The sequence below is a fragment of the Lepus europaeus genome, chromosome 10, assembly GCF_033115175.1.
Source record: "Lepus europaeus isolate LE1 chromosome 10, mLepTim1.pri, whole genome shotgun sequence".
In the NCBI taxonomy this organism is placed as follows: domain Eukaryota; kingdom Metazoa; phylum Chordata; class Mammalia; order Lagomorpha; family Leporidae; genus Lepus; species Lepus europaeus.
In genome coordinates this window covers 20,492,406-20,515,129 of record NC_084836.1, presented here as the reverse complement: position 1 = coordinate 20,515,129, position 22,724 = coordinate 20,492,406, and the positions used below count along the sequence as shown (strand labels likewise).

Sequence of the window (22,724 nt, the reverse complement as noted above, 5' to 3'; positions counted from 1 at the left end):
ATTCAGTGCATGCATGTTTCAATTTTTAGATGACTTATGCCAACTATTTCTATTTCTCTTTATTTTATTGCTAATAAATACTCTCATTAGAAGAAAAAAGTAGTCTACAGCATTGTGGAAATAATGTATATGTGTATTGTATGTGAAAAAATTATCAGTCTCTGATGTAGACTCTTAGAATATTTATTTGCTAGATTCTGGGTAGTGTTGGATTTAAGAACACTTTGTTCATACACCTGGATTTGAATTTGAGCTTCCGTATCTTTTCGCTGGAAGTATAACTTGGATAAGTCATCCTCATATTAAAGCTTTCATTTCCTCATTTCTAAATTGAAAGGTGTTGAGATTAAGTGAAATTTTCTGACACATCATAAATATTGTTATATTTTTTCTATATGGCACTTCCCCAAGATTTTATTTATTTACTTATTTATTTGAAAGACAGAGTGACAGAGAAAGAGAGGGAGAGAGAAAGAAAGATGTTCTGTCCACTGGTTCATTCCTCAAATGGCCAAAACAGCCAGGAGCAGGTCAGGCCAAAGCTAGACGCATTGAGCTCCATCTTGGTCTGCCACATGGGTGGCAGGGGCCCATGTATTTGGAGCATCTTCTGCTGCTTTCCCAGGCACGTTAAAGATCAGAAGTGGAGCAGCTGAGACTCAGACTGGCACTCTGATATGGGATGCCGGCATCGCACACTGCAGTTTAACCCAATGTGCCACAATCTATGTATGGCAACAGCTTATTAGTAAACTATTAGCTTTCTGATAGAATGGTTTTATGACCCTTGATATTCTTCCCCTTCAAAGGAAGGGAGCAGAACACAGTCTGTGGTGGTTAGGAAAGAGTTGTGTAGACTAGGAAAAGAGCAATTGAGGGAGCTATAGGCTTTGCAGTTGGGTGCCTCCAAGTGGTCAAGTTGTCAGGAAAGAAAGTTGGTGGAGCCACATGTTCCCTAAGCTATGTGTCAGTCAAGATAGTATCCTTAGGAGTTTATAGTCTGAATTCTTGCCTCAGTTCTTTGGCATTTATTTTATTCTTAGTTTTTCAGTTAAAATTTTTCAGAAGGAATTTTTAACCGAGCCTTGGCAAAACAAAGTATTCTGCATGAATAGAAGAGGCAATTTGTTCTTTATAATTTAGGTATATGGAGGTAGCTGGCTGAAAGAGTGATGAGGGATAATTAGTCCTTTTCATTTTGTACCTGCTCTTCTTCTCTGGAACTGTATGGAAGTTGAGTGAGGGAATTTACTTTCAGGACATATGACTTTACTTCCTCAGGATTTTTTTTTTTTTAAACCCAGTAATTTTCCGGATAGTTGGTACTTGTGGGTAAGTGGTGCATTACCATAAATATATGTGATTTAGGAAATTAGTCCTTATTTACATGTTTAAACTGAGAGCAGATATTAAGTAGTAATACACTTCCAGAAATGTAAGAGGCTTGATTTGTATGTTTTTGTCTTCCATGCCTTCAGGCTAGCAACATGGTGAGTGTCAAAATACGTAACTTACACTTTTGAAGAAACTTTAAATTTTGATGTGTATTGATTCTCCTTACATTCTAGACTTTCACACATTGTTTTCTTTTTTCTAACAGATTTTGTTAATTTTCTTGCAAAAAATGGATTTGCTGCTGACCAAAACCCCTCCTGATGAGATAAAGAACAGTGTCCTGCCAATGGTTTACAGAGCACTAGAAGCTCCTTCTATTCAGATCCAGGTACTATATTTGATTTGTTTTTCTTTAATGGTGATTTTGATTGTTTTTTTTTTATTTTAAGGTTTTTTATTTGAAAGGTAAGTACCAGAAAGAAAGAGGTGAGGTAAGAGAGGGAGGGAGCAGAGAGAGAGAGAGAGAGTGAGCGAGCAACCTTCTGTCTGCTGGTTCACTCTCCAAAGAGCCACACAGCCAAGTCTGGGAGAGGTGGAAGCTGGGATCTGGGAACTCCATCCTGTTCTCCCACATGGGTGGCAGGGTCCCAAATACTTGGAACATCTTCCATTGCCTTCCCAGGTGAATCAGCAGGAAGCAGGTAGAACTGGTACTCTGGTAGAGGATGCTGACACATGCAGCAGTTTAACCCATTGCATCACAGCACTGGCTGGATTTTGACTCTTAAAGCAGAAGAAGTACAGTACATTTTGAGTATAAGTTATATATTTTTTTTCTTGTGGCTGAAGAAAGAAGTAAACTACATTTGAGTTCACATCATAAAATACTTTATATAAATTCTATAGTAAATCTATTGAATTACCTTATTGGTACATGTTATAAAATGTATCTACTGCTAATTTAAAGAATCAGTTAATACCTGCATTATTAAATAGATTTGTTACTTTTATTTATCAGAAATGTATTGTTACGGCAAAATGCTTTATTTACTGTAGTTTGGATTACTGTATACCTTCTTTCTACTTCTTTCTAAATGGATAATTATGAACAAAAATTTCAAAAGTATATGTACCTTTTCATATGAAAACATTACGTATTTTATTATACAGCATAGCACTTTCCAGTTGCCTTTTCGGTTAACAGCCGAACGCGCCAACCAGTTGCACCACAGAGACACTACGAGTTGCCTTTTAATAAACAGGTTTTAGGGTACTTTGCTGGAAATCTAATTCTCTTTCTCCCTTTCTCTCCTCTTCCCATATCTGTCTCAGACTGATTTCCCTTAAATAGTCACCCTCCGGTTAACAGGAACACAGTGTCTCACTGACTGTTAACCCTTGCCAGTTCTCCTCCCCCATCTTTGGAAAGTCTGTCCTTTAAATGTGATCCAGCTCCCTGCTAATGCACCTGGGAGAGCAGATGAAGACGGCCCATATGTGAGCTGATGTTGCAGGTGGCAGCTTTACCCACTATGCTACAACACCAGCCCTGCCATTTCTTTTCTTTATCTTATTTGATTCTCCATTCTGTAGTCATCCCCCTCTTTCCTTATATTGTTCCCATTCAGAGTCCCCAGTTAAAATCATTTGTAGTGCGTCACCATTAATTAACAAAAATGTTTTAAATACATTTTTTCTATGAGTTAACTTACTTTAATTTCAAAATCTAGAAATATGATTCTCCCTCTGTATCCATTAGGGATTGGTTCCAGAACCTACATAGATAACAACATCTGTGGATGCTCAAGTCCCTTATATGAGGGTACTTCAAACAATTTATGACAAATGGAATTGAAAGATAACTTGTGCTGAGTATTTGGCCTAGCAATTAGGACACCAGAGTGCCTGGGTTCAAGTCCCATTTCTGCTCCTGTTTCCAGCTTCCTGCTAATATGGACCCTAAGAGGCAAGAGGTGATAGCTTCTGTAGCAGGTCTCTGCTCTCCATGTGGGAGACCTGGATAGAGTTCCTGGCTCTGGCTTTGACCTGGCCTGGTCCTGGCTGTTGTGGGCATTTGAGAAATGAACCAGCAGGTGGGGGAATCTCAGTCTGTCTGTTTCTTTCCTTCTAAGCCTTTTGAGTAAAATTTTAAGATTTTCAAAAAAAAAAAAAAAGTTTGTTTTGGTACAGAAATTTTTTTGAAATCTGTGTGTTGATTTTGTAATGCTCATTTTCCGTGAACTTTTTGAAGACCCCATGTAAGCATGAATAAAACTCTTATGCCTTATAGAAAAGCATTGTATTTGTATATATTCTATGTGTATCATATCCTCTTACATACTAGGAGTAATTACAGATAAAAGTGTGCATGTATTGTTAGTTGAATCCATGGATATGAATATGGATATAGAGGACTGACTATACTTAAAAATGCAGAGAAAATGAGAAACCTTTCTCAGAGATAGCCATAGTTAGCATTTCCAGATATAGCCTGGACTTTTTTATGAAGCCTGTAGACAGATGTGTACACACATTTTAAAAACTGAGATTACATAATGCTACTTTATACATATTTTACTCTTTTAAAGTACTTTTTTTTTTTTTAAAAAAGTTTGTATTCCATGGTATGGGTAGTAACCAGCTAAGAAATCCTTTCTTTAAGAGGACTGTTTAAACTTGATTTCATACTTAACTTTTCTCTCATGTGAAAGATAACAAAATTTATGTGTTCCTATTTTTAAAACTAAATGAGGATTTGTGTTAGCAGGGAAAGAAATGAGGAATGTGACCAGAGTTTTGAATATCATATGCTAGTTCTAACAACCTAGTAAAACCTTGAGTAAGATCTTCTGAGCCATTTTCTCATCTATAAAATTGGAAAGTAATCATAACTATTCTTTCTTCAACAAGTTGTTTAAAGGATCAAATACTATAACATATGTGAAAGTATTTCAAACTGTATGACCAATTAGTCATGCAAATGTGAAATGTTTTTTAATATGTAAGGAAAAAGATGAGATGATCTTTCTCTAATAATTGATCTATTTTCTTAATAGGAGCTCTGTCTAAACATCATTCCGACCTTTGCAAATCTCATAGACTACCCCTCCATGAAAAATGCTTTGATACCAAGAATTAAAAATGCCTGTCTGCAAACATCTTCCCTTGCTGTAAGTAATTACATGTTGATTTGTGTGCTTTTTTACATCTCAGTAAGTCATGTTCTTACTATTTAATAACCCTTTTATAGTTTGTTTATGTATTTTGTCTTGGCTGTAGGAAACCTGAATATAAAAATGAGCTATAGTTTTCCTATCTTTGGTTGTTTTAATAGAAAAGATGGATATTTTTTTCCTAATCCTTTTTGTGTTAACTCAGAATTTATTTTATTGTTTTAAAAAATTATGACAGTTTAACATGGTGTAAAAGCAATGGCTTCCTTTTATAAACTGCTATTATTTTTGGCCATCTGTTTCTAAATTTCTTATCCTCTACCTCCTTGCTCACTCTTAAAAGAAGTAAAGAATACAATGAAACATAAAGTAATGTGAATACAAGTGGAAGGAAATAGTTGTACTAAAAAAAAATAGACAAAGGATAGTTGCCTTCTTTGAATATAAGATTTTTACACTAAATTACTTATTAGTCAAGAAAGGTAAAATATATAAATAACATAGTTTTTATTTTCTGACATTAAGAGCAATAATTATGCACCAGCCTTTTCTCTATCATTAAGGATATATCGAAGTAACATGTGAATGTTACATATAGAAGTAACATTGACTATTCCCATCAAATGCAGCTTTAGAAAAGAGAGAGAAATGTTTTCCCTTGCTATTCAGTTCTTTATATTGATGTTTGAAAAATTGTCATGTTATTAAAGTTGCATTTTATGATTCTGGTTCTTTTGGAGATCCCATCTGTCTTTATATGGTAGAATGTGAACTTAAATAAAAATTAATATTAATAATTTAATGGAATTATCTAAACAGTACAGTTTTACCTTATAGCCATCTAATTTATTTTAATTCATGTTTATTGGTAGACAGACTCTGAGATGGAAAACATAACTCCAAAAAAAAAAAAGTATTATTGAAATGATATGAAGCATGAAATGAAGTCAAGAATGTTGAATTCTTTTTTGTTAAAGACTTACTAATTTTTTTCAAAGTCAGAATTACAAAGAGAGAAGGAGAGACAGAGAGAGATCTTCCATCCACTGGTTCACTCCCCAGTTGGCCACAACAGCTGGGGCTGGGCCAGGCCACAGTCAGGAGCCTGGAACTCCATCCAGGTCTCCCACATGGTTGGCAGTGGCCTAAGCCCTTGAGCCATCTTCTGCTGCTTTTCCCAGGCCATTAAGAGGGTGCTATATCAGAACTGGAGCAGCTGTAGGGCCAGTGCTGTGGTTGGTGGGAAAAGCCGCTGCCTACAGTGCCAGCATCCTATATGGGCACCGGTTTGAATCCTGGCAGCTCCATTTCCTATCCAGCATTCTTGCTATGGCCTGGGAAAGCAGTAGAGGATACCCAAGTCTGTGGGCCCCTGCACCCGCGTGGGAGACCTAGAAGAAGCTCCTGGCTCCTGGCTTCAGATCCACATAGTCTCGGCTGTTGTAGCCATCTGGGGAGTGAACCAGCAGATGGAAGACCTCTTACTCTCTCTCTGCCTCTGCCTCTCTGTAACTCTGCCTTTCAAATAAATAAATAAATAAAAATGTCCATGGAAAATGAGTAAAAAAAAGAAGTGGAGCAGCCGGGACACAAACTGGTGCCCCATGTGATACCGTCGTCGCAGGTGGCAGGCAGCTTACTGACTATGCCACAATGCTGGCCTCACCTTGAATTCTTACTCTGACTTTGTTACTTAGATGTGCTGTGGTCTTGGGCACTGTACCTCCCCTAGTCTCTGTCCTCATCATTGTTAAAAAGATCTGAAATGCAGTCATTTTCTCTAAAATTCTGTGTAATTTTTGATGGAAATGGTAGTAGTTAACATATAGCTGAAAATTCAGGTTTCACAATGCCCTGTATAAAATCTTATAATCATACTTTATTTTTTAGAAGCATAAACATTTTAGCATATGTTCTCTCAAAGTACATGTTCTAGTTGCAGGGGTATGTAGAGTTGAGAAGCATAAATACCCAAATGATCTGAATTAATGCCTGGTGATGCTTATGTCTCTTTTTAAGATGCTAACTGGCACTTAAATTTATGTTTACAAGGAGTTGTACTGAAAGTGTGTAGGGTGGTAACTCAATGAATTTGTGTTTTATGTATCACTTTGTAGGTATATTTTCTATAGTATTTCTGTGCTCCTACCTACTTTGAGAGTGGCCAATGTGAATTCTTGAATTACATTTATAGACCTATATCTCTAAGGTTAAAAAATTCTAACTAGGAAATTCCTGAAACATGAATCCTGAGTTAGAATTGCATCTTAATACTATTCCTTCAACATAAAGAAAAATAAATTCTACAAAGAGGTAAAATTTTCTAAGAACTATATTTATTCATAACTTCTATGAATAGTACTTTATGTATCATAAAATAAAATGATACTAGTATTTTCAGTTTCTTTTATATATTTCAGTAGAACACAGCAGTTCCTTTTATATAACTGATTCTGAGAACAAGTTAGACATTCAGATACCTTTTAAAATTTATAAAATCACTTCTGTTGAATTTCAGAAAACAGTTGTAGTTTATTTTTCGGAAATGGAAAAATTCTTCCTATAGAAAGATGGCACTTTTAACCAAAAAAATTACTTTCTGCTTTTCTTATTTTTTTGAATACTAAAGTTTCGGTTTTATTGTTATTATGATTCTGACTTAAAGAGATACTCTGTTTTAGCAAAATTCATCTACAAAACTAAGGTGTGACATTTATCAAAACAGTTGAATGAATAATTTTGATAATAGCTTCTAAATGTTAGGTCTCAATAACAATGTTAAAGATATATTTAGAAATAGAAACTGTATAAAGACAAATATAAATGTATTCTACTTGTTAAAATATTTAAGAATGAATTGAACACAAGTTAGAGTAAAATAGGAATCCTAGTGAAACTGATTACTTGATGGGGGTAATAGTGTCCTCTTTATTGCTCAAGTGTTCCCCTAAAAGTGTTCTTACTAAACACACACACACACACATATATATATATAGTAAAAGCTTTTTAGATTCTAATTACTTTATTTAAATGCTTCAAAACTGAAGCCATTCCTCCTTATGTTTACCTAACTGTGTATGTCCTGGGGAAGCAATCATAAATTCTTTCTGAAACAAGTAAGGGAAGTTAGTAAATAAATGCATTTCCTATATTAATAAAAGATGAGAGCTTCAAAACTATATGAAGATTAGGTTTACATTTAAATATTTTGTTCTAGATTACAAAGACTTAATGACTAATACAATTTACCTCTTTTAATAGGTTCGTGTAAATTCATTAGTGTGCTTAGGAAAGATTTTGGAATACTTGGATAAGTGGTTTGTACTTGATGACATTCTACCCTTCTTACAACAAATTCCATCCAAGGAACCTGCGGTCCTCATGGGAATTTTAGGTAGCTGAAAACTTAATGTCATTTGATGCTACTCTATCATTTTACAGTCATGCAAATGAATTTTTCAAACTATAGAACCTTTGTACTCTCCTTTCATGTATGTAGCGTTCAGCAATTGAAGAATGATGGGATAAGTGCTATAAATACAGCTTTTCTCTTTGTGTTAGTTTTAGCAAAAGCAGTGGAGTGTTGACATCTCCAAAGGAATAAGATATTTGGGAATCCTAGTTTCACAAATATTGCAATAGTTTTTCCCCTAAAATGGTACAAAGCAAGAGAAGCAGACAGAGCTATTTGAAATGCTGATTCTAGTCTGGTAGTAAACCCTATTTTTTTTTTTTTTTTTTGTTTGGTTTGGTTTGGTTTGGTATTCTATGTATAAAAGGCAAAGTATTTTTTCTGTATCTTACTTTGTCCTCCTCCAAATTCAATGAGGTATAGCTACTATTATTTCTGTTGATAACAAGGAAGCTGAGAGAGAAGTTATTTACAATCATACAACTAATAGTAGGAAGAGCTGGTTTTTACTTTTAGATATGTATAAATCTTAACCAGTATGTGTCACTGCTAAGTGATATGCTTATATCCTTGCGGCATACTCTGTCTTGTTACTGTAATTATAAATTACCCTGTCAAAAAACTTTGCAATTGTTCTATATTCTTAATCTTATTGGAATCTGATCTAGAAATGCCAGGCCTCTGTCATAGTGTTGAAACAGACATCAGTAGAATTACAACAGCATTAGCAAGTTCATTTTTATTAAATTTGAAATTCTTTGTTAATTTTTAAGAGAAACTGTATTACTCATCCATGTATTCTTTATTTTATTTTATTTTGTTTTGTTTATTTATTTGAGAGGTAGAGTTATAGACAGTGAGAGGAAGAGTAAGGTCCTCCATCTGCTGGTTCACTCCCAAAATGACCGCAACGGCCGGAGCTGAGCCAATCTGAAGCCAGGAGCCTCCTTTGTGTCTCCCATGTGGGTGCACGGCCCAAGTACTTAGACCATCTTCCACTGCTTTCCCAGGCCATGGCAGAGAGCTGGATTGGAAGAGAAGCAGCTGGGACTAGAACTGGCACCCATAAGGGATGCCAGCACTGTAGGCAGAAGATTAAGCCACTGCGCCACAGTGCCGGCCCTCATCCATATATTCATGACATCTCTAGTGCACAGCCTATATAGAAAGCTCTCCATAAATATTTGTAGAAATGGTTAGCAAGTACTTATTGTGGACCTCTGTAAACATAGAACTTTTAGGGTATGATATGACTCTTTTGTGCTCAGGGAAGTTTAGTGTCTTTAGTAAAAGTTTGATGTAGAAACAGCCCTGGCTCAACTTTTGACTCTCTCAGTTCCTGGGGTAACTTTTCAAAGTTTCTTCATTTATTAAATGAGAGTGAAAGTAACATCATTATGAGATTATTTTGAGAATTCAGTGAAACAAATGAAGGGAAAGTATTGAGCAGAATGCCCAGAAAATAGCCATTTAGTAGATGCTCAATAAAGTTACTCTCTGGGTAAATAATCTTTACCTACATTATCAGAATAATAGGTGTTAGTGTGTTCTAAAACTTATATACAAAAATTATATACAAAACACAAATATATTCAGAGAATGGGAGCAAATGTGCTTAATTTAGCAAATGAAGGCCTTGGGAAATATATGTATGTAACATGCAAGTAAATAGACTTAGGAAAAGATTATGGATATTAAATTAAGTTACAATGTCAAGTTTGATATACTGAAGAAGTGAATATAGGTGTGGGGCCTATGCTTTCAATGTACTTGTACTTATACACTTGGGAATAGATTCATCAAGTTTGAATATGAGATCTGAAATACATATTTTGATGTATTTAGGATAGAGGAACATTTCCATAACCTTATGCTGTCACTCTTAAGAACTGACTCTGGTTCTGATAAGTTTTTTAATGTTGTATTTATCAGTTAATGTACCATAAACCCAATATAGAATATATGTCATAGTATGTAAAACTAGACTATAAAGCTGACATCATTCTGATCTGTATCTAAGAACATCCTTATTCTAGGCACTCAGAAAAAAATTGTACTACATTGATTATTAACAGATTTCATATAGATACCCTGTTTTCATGATTTCTGTGAACTTTTAAAATTTGTCACATTCTTTCCTATCAGGGATTTACAAATGTACTTTTACTCATAAGAAGCTGGGAATCACCAAAGAGCAGCTTGCTGGAAAAGTATTGCCTCATCTGATTCCCCTAAGCATTGAAAATAATCTTAATCTTAATCAGGTAGGAGTATTTTTTTATATTTATTCAATTTATTTAGCTTGCTGTTTTCTTGGCATTAAATATATAAATATATTACATATAAAGAGTATTAAAACAAAGAAATAATATACCACAGAGTTAAATGAAGGAAGTATGTGGTGTAGAAGGGTAGATTATTAAAGACCTAATGGAGACACAGTAATGAGCAGGAGGTTCAAATATGTATAGTATTTGGGATCACTTTAAATTTGTGGCTGGGAACAGACAACAAAGTTACAGAATGTGTTTTGGGAGTATATTCATTATTTATTACTACACAAATTTAGTGTTTTAAAGCAACATGTGTTTATTATCATGTGCTATCTGTAGGTTAGGCAAGCCAGGACACAGTTTAGTTGTATTCTCTGCTTAGGTCTTCCTGCAATGCTGCATCAGGACCTGTGGACTCATCTGAAGGCTCAGTAGAGGAATGATTGCTTCTGAGCTCACTTACCTGGTTGTCAGCAGGATTCAGTTCCTTTTGGCCTACTGGATTTCAGGGCCTTAGTTCTTCTTTTTGGGCTGTTGGACTGAGGGCCTAGTTCCTTAGCTGTCTGTTAACTGAATGCCAACATTGTAATATAATCAAGGAAATGATACTATATTTTCTTTGCCATTTTCTATTGCTTATGTTAGAACTAAGTGACAGGTCCCACCTGCCCTTAAAGATAGTTAATTCTTATCTTTCATAGGATGACAAGAAGAAGGGGAAAACAATTGGGGACCTTTTTAAGTTTACCTGCCATAGGCAAGGGATAATTTAGTTTGGGAGCTAAATATATAACACAATAGAGGAATAATGGGAGAAGGATAAATTGAGACTAGAACAGGTAGACTTTAAGTGCTTTGTCTGCTTTAGTTGTTTAAACTTTCAAGATGTGCTAAATGTTTGAGTGAAAGGTTTATATGTTCAATAATTGTCACAGAATTCTCTCTTTGTATACTCTTTTGTTGTAGTTGTAGTAGCTATGAACTTAATGTTCCTGAAGGTTATAAACTTCTGAAGGGTAGGTTATTATAGTTTATTTTCATTATAACTTCAGTCTTTAATGCAGTGCCAGAAACAAAAATATTCACTGAATTGAGAGAAAATTTGAGTCTCAGAGTAGTGAGGTTTTAAGCCTGAGGCTAGCCCCTGACCAGCAAGGGACATACAAGCACTCCCTGACAAGGCAAACAGGAGAGGTAAGGTCGACGGGTCAAGCACACCGCAGCAAGAACCCATGAGTTCTGTCGAAGCAGGAACTACTTTATTGAAGAAGTGTACAGGCTTATAAAGTTTACAAAAGACATGCGCAGTAGGGGAGCCAGTCAGCGAATAGGTCATGCAGGCATGGGTGGACCATGCACAGGGGAATATAGGGATCATACACTGTCCACGTGTCCGGAACTAAAGCGGACCTATCCCTGCAGGTGGCTTAACCGCAGCGGCCGCAGACACGCCCCCCCGAACATCCTCCAGGCGCCATGTTGTTAGGGACTATTTTAGGCAGTGCTCAATAACATTAATAGCAAGCTATTTTTGTTCACAAACTTGAGTTTAGCAGGAGAGCTTTTGGCACTGGGGAGAGTGCTAAGTGAGTGAAGTTTTGAAGGTAGAGAAATTGGTAAAATTGATCAGATCCAACATTTAATTTGAAGTTGGAGGGTAAGTCTCTGGAAAAGTTTCTTGGATGGCAAGGATGGGATGAGAGAGAGTGAATATTAGAAAGGAATAGGATAATAGGTCTAGAAAACCCGTAAACTTTTTGTTATTTATGTTCTTAGTTCTCCTGTTTCTGATTTAAGATGTTTTTTAATATTCCCAAATGTATACTTTAGGATACATAAGGCCACTTACAATCTTGTGGGTTTTTTCCTCCAGCTTTATGATTTATTGTTTTTTAAAAAGATTTATTTATTTATTTGAAAGTCAGAGTTACACAGAGAGAGAAGGAGAGGCAGAGAGAGAGAGAGGTCTTCCATCCGCTGGTTCACTCCCCAAATGGCCGCAATGGCTAGAGCTGCGCCAATCCAAAGCCAGGAGCCTGGAGCGTCTTCCAGGTCTCCCACGTGGGTGCAGGGGCCCAAGGAGTTGGGCCATCTTCTACTGCTTTCCCAGTCCATAGCAGAGAGCTGGATCAGAAATGGAGCAGCCGGGACTCAAACCGGTGCCCATATGGGATGCTGGCACTTGCAGATGGTGGCTTTACCCAGTACGCCACAGCACCGGCCCCTGTGATTTGTTTTTTAGGACCTATTTCTGTCAACAGAAATACTTTAATTCCTATCTTCTATTTGACGGCAGTTTAGCATGGGTATGTTCTGCTTTCCTGTTTATTTCATGGTCCAAGTTCCTAATTTAAGAATTTCCTCTTCTGTCAGCTCTCATTTAAAACAAATTAAGTATAGTATGCATTAGATAAAAAAAGATAAAATAACTTAGGGAAATGTGACTTTAGCATTTGATTAAAAAACTAGCCAATACCATGTAGCGATCACACTGAATTATCTATAACTTGTGTTTGTGGGCTTCCTAAGATCACTCCCAGATAGAATGATTCTGTAGGAAGACTCACAGGACTCAGCATATAGTCATACCCATGGCATTGATTTCTTAGGTGGAAGAATCTAAAACAAAATCTTGGGGCCGGCATTGTGGTGCAGTGTGTTAAGCTGCCACTTACAGTGCATCCCATATCGGAGTGCTGGTGTGAGTCCCAGCTGCTGGGTTTCCCATAGAGCTTCCTGCTGCTGTGCCTGGAAAATGCAGCAGACAATGACCCAAGGACTTGGGCCACTGCCATCCATATGAGAAACCAGGATGGAGTTCCTAGCTCCTGGCTTCAGCATGGCCCAGACCTGGTCATGTGTGTGTAACCCTCTCTTTCTGTAACTGTTTCAGATAAATAAATCTTTTTTAAAAAATCAAATAGACAAATCTTAGAAAAAACAAAATTGGGAAAGGGAAAAGGTTCATAGGACAAAATCTAGGGGAAGCTAAACACAGGCTTCCGGAGAGGACTTGTGGAATCACACAGGTTGTGCTTACTTTCCCCAGCAGTGAGTTATGACAGTACGTGTGAAGTATTGCTGACCAGGGAAACTCATTGGAGACTCAGTACTCGAAGTTTTTATTGAAGGCTGATCAAGTAGCACTTTCTGTCTGGCATGTGCTCAAATTCCAGACTCACAGAAGGAAAGCAGGTGTTCAGCATAGAATGCCCTCTTTGTACAGTTTAGGCGCAGTGAGTTAATAATGGGAACTTTCCTGAAATCCAGGTTCCCAGACACCAGCCAAAGGCCAACCTTGGTAAGCAGTTTTTTTCCAAGGATAGCAGTTCAAGCCTATCATGTTAGCTTTTCTGTATAAACTACATGCAACATATAGGTGAATCTCGCAGTCAAAATGTTGAGCACATGAAGCCAGGCATAGAAGAGGATCTACCAAATGATTCTACTTATATAAAGTACAAAAACAGTCTAAACTAATCCATGCTGCCTAGTAAAATAGTGTTTATCCATAGGGTATGAGGCTGTGAACTAACAACTGGATGAGGGGACAGAAGGAAGCTTTTGGGGTACAGATAAAGTTCTGTTTCTCCATCTCATTGCTAGTTACATTGGGTATATTCAGTGTGTGAAATTTCTGAGCTATGCCCTTGTATGTTTACTTTCCTGTTACTATGTTACACACTAATCAAAAAATTTAAAAGCCTACTTAACAGAAGATCATGGTAAATGACTAAGGAAATCTATCATTTGTCATTCTCATGATAATATGAAGAAGCTTCAGTGTAATGTAGCCTAAGAGAGCACAGGATGTAGGGACACACTTAACTTCTGTGGCAGTTAGTGCTTCTGTACTAGTTAGGATCCCCGAAGATCTTGGTTTGCCTCTTACTGAGCCCAAGTTTCCTCATTTGAAAAACAAAAGTAATAAGCCTACTTTGAAGAGTTGTAAGGATTAGTAAAATAGTATGTGTGTATGGGTAGGTAGCATAAAGGTGTAGTTACAAGATTTGGGGAAAGGAGGAAAGTGGTTTTCTAGAATCTTCACTATACTATCTGGTGTTATTGAAATAAATTGTTTACAATGATCCTGAAGTACCATAACAATCATCAGAAACTAACCAAAGTTTAACCAGACTTTAAATTATGTTGTGATGTAAAGTTATATATACTTCTGAAATTTAATTATTTAAAAATTAGATTTTGTACATCTAATATTTCTACCAACTTTTCAGGAAACAAGATTTACTTTAGCTGAACATGTAATTTTTATAACAAATAAAAAGGAATTTCCTATGCATTATTAAATGGATTGTTTCTAGGTGGGCATAAATTCAGGTGTTCAGTTTTGGATTATCCTAGAAAAATCAGTATACACCTTCTGAGGGTAAGCTTATATAGAACTCCTGAATAAAGCTGTTACACAACTCAGGGTATAAACTTCATGGAGACCTGTTTTCTGGAGCTTAAAAGCCATAATTATTCCATCACCACTATATAAAGGCATTGTGAAAGCTTGCTATGATATGCTGAGTTTATACGGTCTTTTTTGAGACATTGACTCTGAGAGGATCCTGTTATGTTGGTAAAGATTATTATGATAACTCACTGAAGTCTCTTGATTACATTTACTGATAACATGAACTGTCATAATCATATTAATTTCTTACTCTACAGTTCAATTCTTTCATTTCTGTCATAAAAGAAATGCTTAATAGATTGGAATCTGAACATAAGACTAAACTGGAGCAACTTCATATAATGCAAGAACAGCAGAAGTAAGTAGATTATAAATGAGTTGCACAATGTCAGAGTGAGATTAAAATTCTCTCATAACTGATTTTCTAGAAAATGGAATAAAAAAATCACCGGACTTTAATTTTTCCATGTGTAAAACATGTGAATAATTTTAAGTAAAAATAGATTATTAATGAAAATCTAATTTAACTTCTGAGTATAAAAGTAAAATATGATAGAATCTTCACATTTTCTCTGCTAAGGAAAATTCAGTTTCTGAGAAAAATTCCTCATCGACCTTAGCCACTGCCACTGTAGTTGCTGAACACCAAAAGTACCACTTGTAAATATTTTCAAATCTGTGAACCCATTGTGTTTTGATTTTTTTGCTCTTTTCCTTTGTCTAACTCCAGAAACACTGTCAGAGCATTAATTTCATATACACTGCCACAGGAGTCACCTCTATTTTTAGGGAGAATTTAATTATTTTTAAAACACTAGAACTTAAAGGAGGAAAGAAAATGTAGAAATTATGCACTGGATAGTGCTAGTTTATTGGAATCTGAACTCCACTTTAGTTTTTGCCCCAGAGCAGACATATGAATTTAGGTTACCAGCTGACATTTAATCTTGAACCAGAGATGTCTGAAAATCAGTAAATTGCTATCGATCATGAACAAAGTCCTCAATACAAGCTTATGCTTATACCCAAGGTAACATGAAGACTTTATGGAAATAAAAACACATACTGAAGAAGCAGGTGAAATAGTCCTTTGTATGCTCTAAGTTATTCTGTGGTATATATGAATGTGATGCTTAATAATTTGTCTTAACATAAGAGCCCAGAAAAAAAAAGTCTTAAATGTCTATTAAAGGCTGAAACAAAATTTTGATGGGGGAAATGGACCTTACCTTTTGCTTTATCTAAATCCTACCTATTTTTCAAGGCAGATCTGGCATACTTCACAGTGATTTTAGCATTTATTGTTAATATCAAAGATTCTGAACCTAATCACTTAGGTTCCTCATATAAAATCTCACTCTCAGTGAGATAGTAAGCTATTTGACAACAAGAGGCATGTCTGCTTGATTTTATGATACCCTGAGAAAATTCTCCAGTGAATCTCAAATATAGAATTATAAAAAAGGTCTTAAAAATGTTATCTTTTGAGCGAGCACATTACTAATAGAAAATAATGGAAAGGATGACTGTCCTTAAAGAAGGAATTCTCAGTTTATTTGGGTTCAAGTAACTTCCATGTAGATAAACAATTTTTAATACAATTTTTTTAAAAAAATACATTTATTTTTGTCATAATTCAATTTTCTTGCAGATCTTTGGACATAGGAAATCAAATGAATGCTTCTGAGGAATCAAAAGTAACAAATATTACAAATATTGGGAATCAGGTAAGATATTTAATTTTTGTAGAAAGTGAAAATGTATTTTATTTGGAGATCTTTTCATTTTAAGCAATAAAATCACAATTTTATGAAATCTATTGAAACAACTGATTTTTTTTCTATTTCAGCAGATCGACAAGGTTTTTAACAACATTGGAGCAGACTTTCTGACTGGTGGTGAATCAGAAAATAAAGAGGATACGCTGCAGAATAAACATAAAAAAGTGAGTTTGTTTATTCTTTTAGTACTCTTCATTTATATTGTAGGATTACTTATAATCCACATTTTTTGTTGGTAAGTACTAGTTAGTGTCTTAAGAAACATTCTAAAATTATGAAATTCTTATAAATGAAACATCTCATGTTGAGAATAAGCATTTTTAAGAATTTTAGCTTCCTTATTACATATCCTTCCATGGGGTAATACTTCTAGATGTCTGACTCTCTCGTCTTTTCTCTTGTACTTGTCACACCCCATGAAAAATTCTTCTGTGTCCATCTCTGCCTCAGTTCCTGTATGGATGGTTTCCACTGTAGATTTATGCAGTCCATCTACCTTGGGTACTCCCCAGTTATTGCTGGCTCTTCAGTATTTTGATTTCTGTCCTGCTTACTCAACTATATTCCCAATGGTTTGAGTTCCAAACTTTTTCTATTGTTTTTGAGACTAACAACCTCATGTCTCTTTCCTTTCATTTCCATGGTCAGCAATTTTAAATTATATGGTCAGCCATAAATTTAACCTCTTTATTTCTGAAGAATTTGGCAGCATGTCCTTCAAATTGAATTTGTCCGAGGTTTTCACATAATCAGATTAAGTTTCTGTGTCTTAAGGGGGAATACTGTAGAAATAATGATGTACCCTGCTTGGTTTATGTGAGATATGTGATATCGATCACTTACTACTGATAGACCCAACAGTGCTTTAAAGAGGATTTTCAAAATACATTTGATTTCATCTCACTGGTAGATGAAAAATCTGAACACATTTTTTTCTTCTTTATTTCTTGTTAATATTTTGCTCTCCCTCTGATTTTGAATAATAAACTATACAATGATATTTTCCTGTTGGACTTTTGGTTAGCATTTAAAGATTTATTTTGTTTTTTGAGAGGCAGTTACAGAGACAGGGAGAAAGGAGAGAGAGAGAGAGAGAGAGAGAGAAAGAGAGGGATCTTCTATCCCCTAGTTCATTCCCCAAATAGCCACAACAGCCAGGGCTGGGCCAGGCCAAAGCCAAGAGCCTCATCCAGGTCTCCCACATGGATACAGGGACCCAAGAACTTGGGCCATCTTCTACCGCTTTCCAATTCACACTAGCAGGGAGGTGGACCAGAAGTGTAGCAGCCGAGACTTGAACCAGCACCCATATGGGATGCTTGTGTTGCAGGCAGTGGCTTAACCTTGGTTAACATTTAATATAAAAAGTATTTAAGTCAATTTTCAGCATCTGCTGAGGACATTCTTCTCATTTAGAAATATGAGGCCAAGGGACTACTGGACATAATATTTTCCAGAATTCTAAGAGAATATATTGTGAGCTTATAGTTTAGCAAAACTAATAAAACTAAAGATAAATAGTGAATTTGATGCAGACATTAAGGTATGAAACAATGTTTAATTATTTTTAGATGTTTATGAATTTTTAATATAATTTTGGAGTGAAATTAAAGTTGAATTAGATTTTCCAATTTAATAGAATGAAATCACTTAATCATATTATCTGGAAAAATTATTCTAATGAATGATTTTAAAATAATAATAGTTTTCGTACTGGAAATGTTTTAGCACAGTTCCTATGAGTTTTTACCTTAAGTTAAACCTTATAGTAATTTGTGATGTAACTTGATTTATGGCTGGCATAGTTTGTTTTATATTGAAGTAGTATCACTAAAATATCAAGATATATTTTACCCAAAAAGATATTTTTGTTTTACAGTGGAATTATAAAATTGATTATTTTGCTTTATTTTGTTTACAGGTATCACTTACACTTGAAGAAAAACAAAAATTAGCAAAAGAACAAGAGCAAGCACAGAAGTTGAAAAGCCAGCAGCCTCTTAAACCGCAAGTGCACACACCTATTGCTCCAGTTAAACAGGTCAGAGTTAATTTTTTTTGCATAATTTCAAGTATAGAACTGTTAAGGGGTTAGGTAGTGTGGAACTTAGTCTACTGCTAGTTTACATAAAAATATATTTCAAAAAATAATTTGTGGGGCTGGTACTGTGGCACAGTGGGTTAACGCCCTGGCCTGGGGAGCCGGCATCCCATATGGGCGCTGGTTCAGGACCTGGCTGCTCCACTTCCGATCCAGCTCTCTGCTGTGGCCTGCGGAAGCAGTAGAAAATGGCCCAAGTCCTTGGGTCCCTGCACCCACGTGGGAGACCTGGAAGAAGCACCTGGCTCCTGGCTTCGGATTGGTGCAGCTCCGTCTGTTGCGGCCAATTGGGGAGTGATCCAGCGGATGGAAGACTCTCGCTCTCGCTCTCGTTCTCTTTCTGCCTCTCTTCTCTCTGTGTAACTCTGACTTTCAAATAAATTTTAAAAAAAAAGAATGTTAATGTCATTTCAGGGTTTTTTTTTTTTTTTTTTTTTTTTTTTTGACAGGTAGAGTTATAGACAGTGAGAGAGAGAGACAGAGAGAAAGGTCTTCCCTCTGTTGGTTCACTCTCCAAATGGCTGCTACAGCCGGCGCTGCGCCAATCTGAAGCCAGGAGACAGGTGTTTCCTCCTGGTCTTCCATGTGGGTGCAGGGCCCAAGCACTTGGGCCATCTTCCACTGCCCTCCCAGGCCACAGCAGAGAGCTGGTCTGGAAGAGGAGCAACCGGGACTAGAACCTGGTGCCCATATGGGATGCCGGCGTCACAGGTGGAGGACCAACCAAGTGAGCCATGGCGCCGGCCATCATTTCAGTTTTAAAAATAAATAAATAATTTATAATTTCTAAGAAGCATGAGCATGAAGGATTTTTTTAACAGCTCCTCCATAACCTGCCTAACGTATATAATGTTTCATAATAGTGCTTGTTACCAATGAAGAGGAAACTGGATGCATAAGAGGGCTTTTTTTTTTTAAAGATTGGGCACTAATTAAACTTTGTTCACTTAGAAGGGATCAGGAATATTATATTCATGCTCTTAAGTGGTTTTGACCTAGAAATAATTTTCTATTTTTGTTTTTCCAATTACAGATAAATTTGTAGCTTGTTTTAGGAAGGGGTATATGCATGACCTTGATTTAGGAAGGTGTATGTACATGAATTTATTTCCTATTGTGTTCCAAGTCCTAGTTTAGGCCCTGATGTTATTGCAGTGAGTTAAAGCCCTCCTTCAGAAAGTTTACATTCTTATTGATTTCAGAAATATTTTTATCTTAAAATTTTTAAATTATTTTTTGTTACCATTTTAATAAACTCATCCTCTGAGTAGGGGTATGGGGTGTGCAGTCTTTGCAGGCCAAGAGGCAAAATCAAGAATATTTTAGAAGTACTTAATATGAAGGAACTTTGAAATGCTTGTGAGAGGCCTGTGCTGCGGTTCACTAGGCTAATCCTCCGCCTGCAGCTTGCACCCTGGGTTCTAGTCCTGGTTGGGGCGCTGGTCCTGTCCCAGTTGCTCCTCTTCCAGTCCAGCTCTCTGCTGTGGCCCGGGAGTGCAGTGGAGGATGGCCCAAGTGCTTGGGCCCTGCACCCACATGGGAGACCAGGAGGAAGCACCTGGCTCCTGGCTTCAGATCGGTGCAGCGCCAGCCATAGCAGCCATTTGGGGAGTGAACCAACGGAACCATGTTGGCTGCAACATGCCGGCTGTAGCGGCCATTGTGGGGTGAACCAAAGGAAAAAGGAAGACCTTTCTCTCTGTCTCTCTCACTGTCTAACTCTGCCTGTCAAAAAAAAAAAAAAAGTTTGTGAGAAAATAGAGTTGAAAGATACTTATTTTTGTGCAAAAAGTTTTGAAAACCATGCAGTTTATTCATAATGCATGTATTCCTTGAACTTTGAAAAACCCTCATGAAAGAATAGAGAAAAAAATTCCCATAAAATTTTGATAAAATTCTAAATATAAAAATCATCTTTTATAATACAAATACTAATGAGAAGAAAGCAATTCTGTTTTGGAGGAAATAACATTTTGTTTAACTGGAATTTGAAGTTAGTGTTCCCTATCATGAAATTAGTTGGAAATGTTCATTTGTAAAAACCATACAAAAATAGGTTGCAAGCTTTATTTGCCCTGTAGACTAGATGGCTGATTTGGGGTAGACCATTTAGCTCAATTTAAAATTTTTCCTTTATAATTTAATCTGTCAAATGTTTTTTAAAATAATTTGGATTTCTTAGAGATAAAGTAATTCTCTCATGTTTTTCAGACTAAGGACTTGACAGATACTTTGATGGATAATATGTCATCTTTGACCAGCCTTTCTATTGGTACCCCTAAAGTGTCTGCTTCAAGTACTTTCACTTCTGTTCCTTACACGGGAAGGATGAAGTTTTCTACACCAATTGATAATACAAAAAGAAATTTGACAAATGGCCTAAATGCCAACATGGGCTTTCAGACTTCAGGATTCAGCATGCCGGTCAATACAAACCAGAACTTCTTCAGCAATCCAAGCACATGTGGAGTGACCAAGATGGCTCCCACTTTTCCAAGCCTCAGTGATTTGAGTGTTCCTCTTGCTGCTGGTGTGAAGCAGACCCAACAAATCCAACAAAGACCTACAGATATGTCTGCCCTTAATAATCTCTTTGGTCCTCAGCAACCCAAAGTTAGCATGAACCAACTATCACAACAGAAACCTAATCAGTGGCTTAATCAGTTTGTTCCTCCTCAAGTTTCTGCAGGTATGGGCAGCTCAGTAATGGGGACGCAGATGAACATGATAGGACAATCTGCCTTTGGTATGCAGGGTAATCCTTTTTTTAATCCACAGAACTTTGCACAGCCACCAACTACTATGACTAATAGCAGTTCAGGTAGCAATGATTTAAAAGATCTTTTTGGGTGAGGTGTCTTGCTTCTATTTTTGAAGGGTTACTTCAATTTTAATCATGGGTGAGCTGATTTACATCATTGTATAGATGGCTTGAAGGAAGTACGTCTGAGGGAAAGTGAATGGTTCTGTGGCAGAGAACACCTTTTTCCATGCCAGCCAGCATAGTAACTGTATGGACTCCTACCTAGTTGAGTTTTTTAAAGCATTGAGGATTTATTTCCTCTTAGCAGTTCCTCTTCAGGTTTTTAAAGACTCAACTCCTACCAATCTCAAAGAGAAAAAAAGATCAACTAAGTTATCTTGAATAGCAGAATTTTTAAATCAAATGTTTATTTTGGCTTGTAAATCTTGATGTTATTTAAAAAATTGAGTTGATTGTAACTGCAAGCATATCTGTTATGTATGTACTTACTACATGGTACACAGTCTGTCTTCACAAGTCGTTGGTCTTCATTTTAACATGTGAAAAATCTTGATGCTGTACTTATTTGTTTGCATTTAGTATGACCGAGTAAGAAAATAATAAGCATAAAGAGAAGGATCAGGTCTTTGACTTTTTCCAATTTTATTTGCTTTTCATCAGATGAACTAATGTTAACTATGAAAGACTGAGCAAATATTGCAAAACTTAGCTTCCTTGATTTCATTGGTTTAAAAAGCATCATTAACCATCTTAAATGCAAACTAATCATTGTAAATTATATTTTAGCATGATCTGCCTCAAATTGTAATGTATTTTTCTGCATTTACTTGGATATATTTAGAATCACCTTTTTCCTACTGTATCACAGAAGTATGTACTTATTTGTACAGATATTTGACAAAGCACTCTGATGTAATTTCCCTGGCTATTGCCTTCAGATTTCATTTTGAATTCAAACTTCTGAGGTTGCGCCATATACAAATTACATTTTCAAAAGGAGATTTGTAAGAATTAAACTATATTTAATGAGTAAACTTTTGAGAATTCTACTGTATTGTTTCAAATGTAATAAAATTCTCTAAAAGTGAGCAGTTACATCTTCTGGCTACCAACAGATTAATTTTTGGCTTGCTGTGATAGTCTGAAATCAATTACTGCTATGGAAATTTAATTCTTTCTTTTCTAGGAATTTCAGGAACATTTTGTTCAGGCATTTTAATGTATTTTAATTACCTATTTTTAGAAAGGAAAGAATACATTCTCTTAACAGGAAACATGCTTCGCTTTTCAAAATCTTTCTCTGATGTTTTTTTCTTTAATTTGCTGATTATTCAACCACATAGCCTTACGCTATAAATGTCATTTGTATTTTTTAAAGTTATATTCCACCATTATGTGATAACTTTAAAACTATCTTTTAAAGAACTAAATGTGTCTTACAGTTGCTGCCATATAATTTGTGGTT

The 22,724-nt window shown here is 36.0% G+C and overlaps 1 protein-coding gene across 5 annotated transcripts in view; it reads left to right on the top strand.

The window, feature by feature from the left end:
• The window catches only part of SCYL2 (SCY1 like pseudokinase 2), a 64,391-nt gene extending 42,044 nt beyond the window's left edge, over nucleotides 1-22,347 (top strand). For 4 of the 5 annotated variants that reach the window (XM_062203064.1, XM_062203062.1, XM_062203065.1 and 1 more), the window contains exons 10-18: nucleotides 1,601-1,723; nucleotides 4,392-4,505; nucleotides 7,770-7,902; nucleotides 10,066-10,184; nucleotides 14,871-14,971; nucleotides 16,265-16,340; nucleotides 16,463-16,558; nucleotides 18,316-18,435; nucleotides 20,707-22,347. In XM_062203064.1, coding sequence (XP_062059048.1) covers nucleotides 1,601-1,723; nucleotides 4,392-4,505; nucleotides 7,770-7,902; nucleotides 10,066-10,184; nucleotides 14,871-14,971; nucleotides 16,265-16,340; nucleotides 16,463-16,558; nucleotides 18,316-18,435; nucleotides 20,707-21,348 — 1,524 coding nt within the window. In that variant the 3' untranslated portion in view covers nucleotides 21,349-22,347. The remainder of the gene's footprint in view (nucleotides 1-1,600; nucleotides 1,724-4,391; nucleotides 4,506-7,769; nucleotides 7,903-10,065; nucleotides 10,185-14,870; nucleotides 14,972-16,264; nucleotides 16,341-16,462; nucleotides 16,559-18,315; nucleotides 18,436-20,706) is intronic. The other variant, XM_062203066.1, reaches the window with a different exon arrangement.
• The last annotated feature ends 377 nt before the right edge of the window (nucleotides 22,348-22,724 follow it).